Source organism: Capsicum annuum, chromosome 7 (genome assembly GCF_002878395.1).
Source record: "Capsicum annuum cultivar UCD-10X-F1 chromosome 7, UCD10Xv1.1, whole genome shotgun sequence".
In the NCBI taxonomy this organism is placed as follows: Eukaryota; Viridiplantae; Streptophyta; class Magnoliopsida; order Solanales; family Solanaceae; genus Capsicum; species Capsicum annuum.
Window position 1 is genome coordinate 7,553,319 of NC_061117.1, and position 11,891 is coordinate 7,565,209.

At 35.5% G+C, this 11,891-nt stretch overlaps 1 protein-coding gene across 1 annotated transcript; it reads right to left on the reverse strand.

Annotated features, from left to right (window-relative positions):
- Window positions 1-2,165: 2,165 nt before the first annotated feature.
- LOC107853586 lies at window positions 2,166-11,450 on the reverse strand. Its single transcript, XM_016698569.2, has 8 exons — window positions 11,127-11,450; window positions 9,624-9,769; window positions 6,384-7,380; window positions 6,044-6,135; window positions 4,767-4,841; window positions 3,965-4,026; window positions 3,427-3,496; window positions 2,166-3,297 (listed from the first exon to the last, which is right to left on the reverse strand). The coding sequence occupies exons 1-8, from the start codon at window positions 11,266-11,268 to the stop codon at window positions 2,515-2,517; spliced, it is 2,367 nt and encodes a 788-aa protein (XP_016554055.2). The 5' UTR covers window positions 11,269-11,450; the 3' UTR covers window positions 2,166-2,514.
- Between the last annotated feature and the right edge of the window lie 441 nt (window positions 11,451-11,891).

Consider the following 11,891-nt stretch of genomic DNA (forward strand, 5'->3'; position numbering starts at 1 on the left):
TGGGGATACTGTCATATCTTGGAGATATATAAAGCAGTCTATCGTAGTCACTTCATCGAACCATGATGAGATAATAGCTATTCATGAAGCAAGTCAAGAATGAGTATGGTTGAGATCCATGATACATCTCATTCGAGAAAAATGTGGTGTGAAATATGACAATCTACCCACAATTTTATACAGAGATAATTCAGCATACATAACACATCTTAAGGGAGGATTCATAAATAGAGATAGAACGAAGCACATTTTGCCAAAGCTTTTCTACATACATGAGCTACAAAAGAATGATGATATTAACGTACAACAGATTCGTTTAACTGACAATGTGACTGGTTTATTCACTAAATCTTCTCCAATTACCACTTTCAAGAAGATGCTGCACAAGATCGAGATGCAAAGGTCGAGGATGTTCTCATTCGGGGGAGTTAATGCGCTTTGTACTCTTTTTCGCTTACAAGGTTTTGTCCCACCGGGTTTTCCTTGTAAGGTTTTTAATGAGGCAGCCGAAATGCATATTATTAGAGATGTGTATTTTTTTTTCTTCACTAGATTTTTTTCCTACTAGGTTTTTTCTAGTAAGGTTTTAACGAGGCACATTATCTACCAATTAGACATTCAAGGGGGAGTGTTATAAATGTATTTTCATTATAGTGAATGTCTCAAGATCCACTTTGATATCTATTAGGATTTGAAGCATCCGTCTTTTACTTAGACTAGGAGTAAATTTTCCCTATAAATAGAGGGGTTTTGTTCATTGTATTTACAATCTTATGATTTCTCATCCCTCAAGAGAAGAAATAAGAATCACTCTCTCTACTCTTCTTCTTTATTCTTTATTGTTTTATAGCAGAAAAGACAATTTTATCTATTGCAGAGTCTTTTAATAAATGACAAAAAGTTCAAATCACTTTTCTAAGGGTCTTCACACATTTAATATATTATAGATTATAGATTATAGATATAGATATAGATTATAGATAATCCTAAATAAGAGGATATGGAGGTCAAGAATTAGTGTAGAAGTTTAACAAGTAGTCGAACATTTTAGAAATTCTTTATCAATATTTTTTTATTATTATTCTCTTGTTATTGTATTTTTTTATTTTTATCACATGTTATTCTCTTTGCCTCGATTATATTTTTTGTTGTTGCTAATTTTCTTTTTCCATTATTTCCATCAAAGTTTTCACACTGATACACTCCCATCTTATACTTGTTTCAAAATGTTCTACCTCAGTCCAGAGTCGATTGAAAATAGTTTATCTATCTTTACAAGATAGAAATAAAATCAGCATACATACTATCTTCTCAAACTCAGAATTACATTAAATATAATGTTGGTGTAACAACCTAACATGCATACATCATGTTTTGCTTTTACATTTTGAACTCTTAAGTTTTTAAACATTTTTTGGGACTATATTTACGGCTGGGCATATTTTGGTTTAAATTGAATAAATCAAAAAATTGAACTGAATTTAATTTTGATTTAGTTTTTTAATTTTTCGGATTGATTTCGGTTCAAATTTTAAAAAATTGATTAAATGGTTCGGTTTTTGGATTTACAAAAAAAAAATCGAATAAACCAAAAAACCCAAATTATATAAATAATATATTATAATATATATATATATATATATATATATATAATTTAATATATATGTAAATATACTAAAAATATAATATAATCTGATATAACATATAAATATATAAATATATAAATTATAATCATTTAGTAACCTCAATCCTAATATACTGCTTTATTTTAGACCCTAACATTAACGCTCAACCATCCTCAATTCGTCAATTCATTTGAAATTTCAACATCGCCAACGACAGTCATTTGCTCAGTTCGTCACTACCGTCGACAGTCACTGCCAAGTGTGACCACTGCCGTCACGCCAACAACGACTCAAGAGGTCGATATTTATAGTTATTTCATGCGTGTTGAATTAATTATATTTGAGAATGAAAAATAGGTTTGAAAAAAAGATTATTTTTCTAGAAAAATCACCAATTTTAAATGCTCACTACTTTAATCTTTAAAATTGAAATAACCGAACCGAATTTATAAAAACCGAACCAAACCGAAACCGAAATAATTTTGATTTGGTTATGATTTTCATTTTCGTCAATCCGAAAATCGAAAAACCGAACCAATATTCAACAATCAAACCGAATGTCCATCCCTAACTATATTAACACCAATGTCAACAATTCAATGTACCAAGAAAATGAAAAATCGAGTCCTAGTTACTATGATTTATTATCTAGATAAAACAGCCACTGAAAACATAGGCTTCAGGACAACCTACTAAGTCCCAACTAATTAGTCCAGTCATAGAAGAACATATAACAAGGTTTATCGGAAATAGCCTCTCTTTACCACCCTCCGCAGATCCCACTCGTGGAACTACACTGGATATGCTGTTGTTCTAACATAATCTACATCAAGATGGGAAATATGAACATTTCTTTCCCTAATTGAAAGGTAATTAGTGTGATTTTTTTTCATCTTTTGGCACCTAGTCCTTGGGATTTAGGACGTCTAACAGCAACTAAAGGATTAGTTATGCCTTGTGAATTTCTCCCAAGTCCCATGCCTTCAACAAAACCCATCTTTGCCATCATCTTTGATCCAAATCCTTTTGTATGCCTCTCAAATCCTGCAAATCCAACAGATGAAGGAGACTCTTCCTTCCTGATGGACTTCCCGCTTCTACCGACAACTTCGGCACCTGGAAGAAGAGCTGATTTGGGTAGAGAATCCTTCTTTCCTGATGATATACTACTTGTTTCTGGGATTTCAGCTCCCAAACCAAGAGCTTTTGGCCGTTGGCGTGCTTCGATGGGCTCTGCAATGCCCTGTCCGTCTTTACCTAAACCTCTACCTTCTTGATAACCCATTTTTGCCATCATTTTCGAGCCAAAACCTGTGGTGTGCATCTCAAATGCACCGTATTCGATTGAGTTGGTCACAACCTTTGTTTCATGGACGACGGTGGTTGTTTGGGTTGCTTCAATTGATTTTTCCTCAACTTCTGTTTCAGAATGCATGATACCACTTGAAACAAAGGAGACAGGAAGAGCCGCGTAGGAGCCTGTTTTCTGATCCCTTCTTTTCTTGCTGGTGTCTTTTTGCCCACGTGGATTTACCGGGGTTTTAAACACTTTGCTTGGGCCAGATTGTCCACCACTACCCTTTGAAAAGTTCTTGGCTGCATTTACATCCATTCTATGACTTGGTAAACCGGTGACTGTGAAATCAGAGTCCTCGTCATCAGCGCCTATCAACTGAATGTTCAAAAATTGGAAATCTCATAGTCAGACAGAAACAATGCATCTTTACAGAACGTTTATGAAAGGAATATTATGTAAAGCAAACAATTGAACTCTTCAGAAGACTGGAGGCATTAACATAACCTTCTCCAAACGAATTTTATCACTGGCTGATGGCATAGCCGTATGTTGTGTCTTGGTAACTGTCACAAACCTGGAGAAAGGAACACGGGTGACTTCAATGAGTACAATTTTCTTCCCGTAGCAGTATTACAGCTAAAATACACGTCCAAAGGACCAAGCAGTCAAATCAAGTGGACGTGCACGAGCCACGTATAACAAAGGCAGAACTCTGTTTACGATTTCTAATCTTCTCCTAAAAAGCTTTTACATTACTAATATTCACATCTTGACGTAAAATGCCTTCTACCCATAGAATAAGTTGTCAAAATAACCTATAATTATCACAACTAAGGCCACCAGAATAGGTCTCGAAAATAAAGAAATGCCACAATGTTCAAATCCACTTTTTCTAAACTAAGAAGGTTTTGGAACATCAGGAAATACATCTGTAATTACACATCTTCCCTTTTATACATTCTTTACATGTTGAGTGAAAGTTACCCATTTGATTATCTCTGAAATTCACATCTGAAAGCCCTAAAAGGGAAAGAGATCCTACCTCTTCTTGCCAGAACCTTGACAACCGCTTCGCAGGCGGTATATTGCTGCTAATCTCTGAACCTGTGCATGTTAGCACTGAGTGTCAAAACAAGAGATATATAGTCGGTATCTCATTGAACTCATAGAAGACACTCGACTGAACGACAATTACTCCCTTCCTATTGCAAGCTATTGTCATGAAGTTGGTTGGTGTACTTGCCCCTTCATTCTCAAACAAACAATGTTCCACTTTTTCATAAGAACGGGCAAAATAAGCTCAAATAAGTAAAATATCAATATGTATAAAATTTTACAGCTTTCCAACACAAAGAAGCAGGCACCAGAAGAATCCAAAATATTATACACTACATCCGTTTCAATTTGTTTGTCTTACTTTCCCTTTTAGTTATTTAAAAAAGAACGGCTCTTCCCGATTCTGGTCTAACTTTCCATGTGGCATGTCAAGACCACAAGATTAAAATGCATTTTGATACATTCTATGCATCTTTAGTCCAAGACCACAAGATTCAAAAATCATCTTTACTTTCTAGAACTCTGTGTCCAGTCAAAATCAGTTAAACAAATTGAAATGGGGAGAGTAAGAAGTTTTTCCTTGTTATATGATTTTCTGCTAATTTATTTTCAACCACACACGAGATAATACCTACTTGAGTAAAACAGCAGCAGTATCATATTGGCACTTAATGAATATTATTTGTGTTTTCAAGGTATGTTGAAAATAAAAATGAGAAGTTACAGGATTACACGTAGATAAGTTAAACACTTTATTTCCTGAACATAGGTAGGACAAAATACTATACCTGAGAACAATCACGTGGATACATTGGTTGGAAAGAGAACATATCAGCTCCATCCAAAACCATCTGTTGCAGTTTCTACATTTCAAGAGAGGAAATTTCAATAAAAAAGGAAAAGAGGATCATAGCTTTTGCATAGATCTACTCAACATCAGTTTGGTTTCGTTGATTTTGATGCACTGTATTTTTACTATGGACTACAGTACTCGGAAGATGAAAATTTCAATAACAACGCAACAAAGGGGTTCCCCATCCTGTACACTGTCAAGACATACATAGGTCTTCCAAGGTAGGGAAAAAGCATTTTCTAGGAGCTAAGAGAGCAGCTATAAAAGTCTAAATGACCTACAAAATTAGCCAACTTAAAGGCAGCGACAGTGGTTTGTATTTGTTTCAGAGAAGCTAACTCAGCTACAAAAGGAAATAATATGAAAAAGGGCATAAAAGTATCTCAATGAACATCCAATTGCAACTTCACTTTACACCATTATCATATGCTCATTGAGTTATTAAACCAGCTGAGATGAACGAAACCATAAATACAAAGAGGAAAAAACAAGACAACGATCAATTAAAAGAAGTTATGTTTCATGTCAGCAGATAGGTGATGTTTAAAGACCACTTGATGAGTGATTCAAGAACTTCACATTACTGTTATGTCAATGTTTAGGCAAGAGATGATGTTTTCTATTTCATTTCAACTTTTTTTTTTATCCTGAATCTAAAGACAAGGGAAACTGTCTTAATTTGATTAGGAACCTCCTAATCTACAACCCTCTACCAACAAGTATTTGCAGTAAAATTTGGTTATGCAACTATCTGCAGTACCTTCTGATTCGCTCATGACCTGGTTCCATCTTACAGGTTAACAATACAAACAAAATCAACATAGAAACAGGACGAATGTACAGACTTCAGAGCAAATATGTCAGCCTAAATATAAAAGAGAGCTCAAAACTGAAATGCGCAATTCTTTTTTTAAGAAAAAGTAAACAGATGAGATAATTTTCATACAACTAAATTTCTCACTGACAAAGCTATTAAACAGGAATTCTAGGAAATATGAACTCACGTGCTTGTCATTAATTCCAGAAAAACTTTCACAAGCTAAACCATACCCCAACATATTTTTCCATAATCAAACCAATTAAAGAATCTAGTAAGAAATGTCAAAAAGACGGATCTGCATAGCAGCAGCAGTTGACACGACCCATATGGTGGAAAGACAAAAGCAACAAACCACTAGACTCCGAGCAAGGGAAATAATTTCAAGATCTTACTGAATTTATTCTCTGAAGATCAACACCTCGGCGGAGCATTCTCTCTCGACGCTTCAAAGCCATCATCTCCTTACGATGTTTCTTCTTAGCACCTGAAAACATAAGCTAGGAGTATATACAGTGGAGTTGAAGGCACATGGTCAATATACAAAAAAAAAAGGTGAATAGAGAAAACATGACAGTAAAATCACAGTGAGAGAATTCCAGGGGAACTTTATCCTCTTCCAATCCAAGAGAGTAATAAATTATATGTACTTGAAATTTAATGGATAAGCATAAGCAAATTTAAAATAAAGAGAAAGCATATTGTCGCAAGTCAGTATAGGGCAGATATCTTTACCTGGAATCCTCCCAAAATTTTTACTCTTATGAGACTCAAATGGCCATGACTGAGGAAATTTGGCTGCATGTTTCTTTTTCCCTGAAACTGTTCTCGAGTCCTTTAAAAACATAAGGTCATCCAAATCAGATCCCCGGGCTTGCTTAGCAGAAGTAGATTTCTGACCTCCTCGGTACTTTCTCTCTTTTTGAGTCTTCTTCATCCCATACTCTCTAGAAGCCTCCTGAAGATCAATTCCACCCAACTTCTCCACGGTTTCATCTAAGCTATCATCAGAACAGCTACTAGGAACTTGTCCAACCAACTGTTTAACATCAATAACATCGCACATTCCACCAGTGCCTTTGAAATAATCTGCAGCAACCTCTTCATCAACATCCGAATCACTATCAGACGAGCCATCACTTTCAGATGATCCCTCAGATTCTGACGAACAAGAACTTCCATCCTCAGATGAAATGTCTTCACCATCACCATCACTTTCCTCATCTGATACATCTTGAGTGTATAGTCTAAGCCCCCCAATAGACAAAAATCCCTCATTTTCTACAGACGATGACATCTCAGCTGGCAGGTGGTCGTCCTTCCCGATGCTGGCACCACCAAGGAAGCCACCATCAGCACCCATATCCTCATCAGAAAATGAAGACTCAAAAGAAGGATTTTCCTTCTCTTCCTTGGATGAAAATTCAACTCCTCCATGTGTTGTTTCTGCTTCTTCATAGAATCCCAATCCTCTGTGCGAACTCTCATCCAGTGAGAAACCAGCACTATAATCTCCAGCATAGCCAGCTTCATTAGAATCTTTATTTTGTCTGACGTCTAGAGATAAAGGGGTAGTGCAATCATAAATATATCCTTCATTTTGAGGTTCCTTACTTGGGCCTTCATCTACGAAGGCAACAATTTGAGTTTCCTTTGTATCAACCAAAACAATAGGATGTTCCAAATCCAACTTGTTATCTTTTCCTCCACTATGTTCCACATCTGAACCTATCTGGAAAAAGGCACAGAGTAACTTCATCAGCAATGCAAATTATTGCAATTTTTTTTTAAAAAAAGGTAACAGATTTTTTATAAATAAATAAGTAGCCTTGGCACAGAGATTGTAGTGCAAGTTTTGTTTTTTGTTTTATGGCCAGGTTGTAGTGGGCATAGTTTAGCTGGGTAAAAGTGTGATTTGTTCTATTATCCCTTCACAGTTGAAGAGTCCTTCGATTACAAATGGCTGCACGAACAAGAGCACCAACTACAAGAAATCCACCAATCAACATGTTGGTGCAAACAACGACAGTTGTGTACCATAGTCATAAGCTAGAAATGGATAAGGTGGCATGAAACGCATAAGGCGAGCTATAACAATTGTTAAAGAGCCTAAAATAGCTAAGCTAAGATATAACTGAGCATGCCTTGAGGCCCTTGATAAATGAAATTGAAAAACGATAAACGAATGTGAAGGGTAGAACTGTAGTCTGCAAATTATGGCAATCTTGTCAGAAATTACCATAAGAAGGGATAAATAGCTGAAAACTAAACTCTCTATGATCAATTTAAGGAAATACTAATCCTTAATACATACTGCACAGATAATTTGCAACATCCAAAAACAAATACACTCATAGCATCCAATCCCATCAGAGGGAACAAGCAAAAAATCCAAACATCTAGTCCTATCTTTTTATCACAGCTGAATTTCCTGTCTTTAGCCAATATCAACAGAGATCAACTAAATATTTGATTAAGACCCAAATTATTAGGCTAGAATTCGTGTTCAGGACTAAAAATAATCCTTTGAACTACAGAACTTCACCTCCAGAAACTATGAGCCCGTTTGGATGAGCTTATTTTTTTTGGCTTATAAGCCAAAAGCCAAAAGCTAGAATTAGCAAAGTTACGTGAAAAGCGTCTTCTTGTTTTTTTATAGATACCCGACCATGGATGTCACGAGTCCATTGGCATAGGGCAGGGTAGAGCTCGGCGGAGGGTTCGAGAAATCAAGACAAACCGGGCACTACGGTAAGACGTGTATTTTTATGTTTTGATTAATGCTTTCGTAGTGAATGTTCCCTTTGATCCGATCGGTTCGGGGGGCACTTGAGTCAGCCGCCGGGAATACGTCTTCCAAAAACGACTTTTATTCTCGTCCGACCAAAAGGGGCAAGTTTTCTTATAGGATCCACCCTCCCAACAAAAAAAAGAATTCTCTCAGTTCTATGCGACAGCGCAATTAACCCGCCGCCGCATATGTCGAAAACCCACACACTTTTTTTGCCTTAAAAGCATTTAAAATAAGCCCATCCAAACGGGCACTATACCTCATTAGATGTGTATAGTTCCTCCACAAACAAAACACAACATTTATCTTCCCTAAAGATTCACCCTTTAAACCTCTAACAATAATATGATGCACAGATATAAAGGCATCATTCCTAGCCAATATTCCAACAACAACAACATACTAAGTGTAATCCTACAAATAAAGTCTGCCGCAGCGTAGAATGTACGCAAACCTTACCCCGGCTTTTGTGGAGGGTAGAGAGGTTGTTTCCACTAGACCCTCGGCTCAAAAGAAGTGAAATCAAAGAGATCATCATTCACCAATGACCTTAAATTATTCATTATACAGTAAAAGTCCAATCTTTTTGACAATTAGCTAAACTAAAAATGCCTCATTAGATGTGCATAGTTCCTTTACAACCAAAACACAACATATACCTTCCCTAAAGATTCACCCTTTAAACAAGGATATAAAAGCATTCCTAATCAATATTCCATTTCCATAAAATTATCTGGGTGATCATCATTACCCACCCAGCGTAATCCCACAATTGGGTTTTGAGGAGGATAGAGTGTATGCAGACCTTACCCTTCCCTCGTAGAGATAGAGAAGTTGTTTCTGATAAACCCTCAACTTAAATAAAGCATCCCAAACAGTTTGAAAAAAGGGGACACAAATTGGGAGCAATAACGAAATAATGTGATATGGGAAGCATTACATAACAAAACGGAGAAGATCAGTAACGATAACAAAATAATGCAATAATCGGAACACAAAAACACCAGTTAATAAACATTATCCAATGACCTTAGAGTATCCATTCTTCAATAAAAATTCAATCTTCAAGAACGAACTACACTAAAAAGGCCTCTGAATCAACAACAGACATACCCTAACCTACTCCTTTATAAAACACCGAGGAAAAAGTCAATCTTTTACCATTATCCAAAACATAAACATACCACTGAATCTGCAGAAGGATACACATAACGGATCTCATTTCTTCTACTTCTCTTCGGTTCGCTTGTCGAACCCGAAGCATTCTTCGAGCTACTAACAGCTGCATTACGATTCCTTGATTTAACATTTTCACTCTTCAAATTTCTCCCTAAATTCCACAAATAAATAAACAATTTCAGCATAAATAAACACACGCACACACACACATTTATGCTTCCCCTCCGTCCCAAAATACTTGTCACAATTTCCTTCCAAAGAGTCGAACTATACAAACTTTGATCAACATTAAGACTCATACGAAAACAACAAGATACACAGTGTATTCATCCCTTCGGCGAAAAATTACATGTTTATACGTGGTTAAAATTATTTTATATATATATCTGTTTGGCCATGAAAATTATTTCCTTTTTTCCGAAAAGTTATTCCACTTTAGTGAAAAAAGTGAAAACAAGATGCGTTTGGCCATGAAAATTCCAAATACAATTCTGTAATTGTATTTGGAAAAGTAAAAATAAGTTTTACTTGTTTTCACTTATACTTCTCACACAAAATTTCAAAAACAACTTTTAATTTATATTCATAGCCAAACACAACTCCAACTCCGGAAAATTATGATTTTCATGGCCAAACGGGCCATAGTAAATGTTGAACCCCCTTCAGATAGTTCGTGTGTGCATTTTTGAACCCCTAAATGAAAATCTTGGCTTCACCACTCCCAGACAGTGGGAGTCCGAAGAGTGTACGCAGTCCGTACCATTACCACAGAGGTCAGGTAGAGAGACTGTTTCCAAAAAAAATATATAATTCCATATAGTTTTTGAATATCTAAATTTTAATTTAGCTTTGAAAATTAGTCACATTGACTCTCGGAAAGCAAACATTTCAATTTGAAAATTAGTCAAATTAACTCTCAAAAAGCGAACATTTCAATTAAAAATTAGTCAAAATCGATTCTCGAAAAGAAAACACTTTGAAAATTAGCCCAATTAACTCTCAAAAAGCGAACATTTCAAAAATTAATCAAATTAACTCTCGAAAAGCAAACACACTAACAATTAATCATATTAACTCTCAAAAAGCGAACATTTCAAAAAAAAAAATCGTCAAATCGACTCTGGAAAAGCTAACACTTAGAAAATTAGTCAAATTAACTCTCATAAAGCTAAAACTTTGAAAATTAGCTAAATTAACTCTCATAAAGTGAACATTCTAAAAATTAATCAAATTAACTCTCGAAAAGCAAACACTTTCAAAATTAATCAAATTAACTCTCAAAAAGCGAACATTTCAATCAAAAATTAGGCAAATTAACTCTCAAAAAGCAAACACTTTCAAAATTAATCTTCAAAAATTAGTCAAATTGAATCTCGAAAAGCAAAACACTTTAAAAATTAGACAAATTAACTCTTAGAAAGCGTAGCAAACATTTCAATTTTCAATCAAAAATTAATTAAATTAACTTTCGATAAGCGAACAATGAGAGTTAAGATTAAGAGAAAAACCTGAAGGAGGAGAATTGAAATCGTCCCAATCGGACAACACTCCACCTTCAACGAACAAGCCCCGACCAGAACCCGAATTAGTCGGGTTTCTCGGTTTCCGGTTTTTCGGTTTGTTGGATCTTTTTCGGTTATTTCCTCCCATTTTTTGGAGCAACGGCAGTGTACGGTGGCGGAACGCCGTGGACGGCGGAGAGAGATCGGAGGTGATATTTTTGGATTGTAAAGAAGGAAAAGAAGATATGGTGAAGAGGCTGGATTCAGTGTGGTGAGGTGTTTGTTTTCTTATGGTGAGGTTGAGCTGAAAATGTTGTACTTTTGGAGGTGATTTTGCTAGCTGATGGGAATTATACGTCTATTTTTTTTGGGGGGCGGGGGTGGTTTTCAAGTCTCAGTCCGACAGGTCAAAGACTAATCCTTCAAAGATGGAGCTTCATTTAAGGGTTTATCACTGGTCAATTGATTGTTATATGCATAAGGTGGGAATCGAACTCCGACACTTGCTTAAGCAACCTAGTGAGCTAACTACTACGCCAACCAAGCTTGGTTTATTATACGTCTATTTGTGATCTCAAATAAATAGTTTTTAGTATTATTTCATAAGTGTATTATTTTTTATTAACTAGTCATGTATTATTTTATTTTATTATTTATTTTAATATTTTTTATATTTGTTACACTATTATCTATTCTAAGTCGAGGGTCTATCAAAAACAGTTTTTCTACTTCATCTAAAGTAGTGGTATAGACTGTATACACTTTATCCTC

Excerpts from the sequence above, each read along its gene's own strand:
- LOC107853586 (XM_016698569.2), bottom strand. The coding sequence starts at position 11,268 with ATGGGAGGAAATAACCGAAAAAGATCCAACAAACCGAAAAACCGGAAA. Across the intron at positions 7,381-9,623 it reads ATCCTTCTGCAGATTCAGTG|ATAGGTTCAGATGTGGAACA; the intron begins GTATGTTTATGT and ends GCCTTTTTCCAG. Across the intron at positions 3,298-3,426 it reads ATAAAATTCGTTTGGAGAAG|TTGATAGGCGCTGATGACGA; the intron begins GTTATGTTAATG and ends TTGAACATTCAG.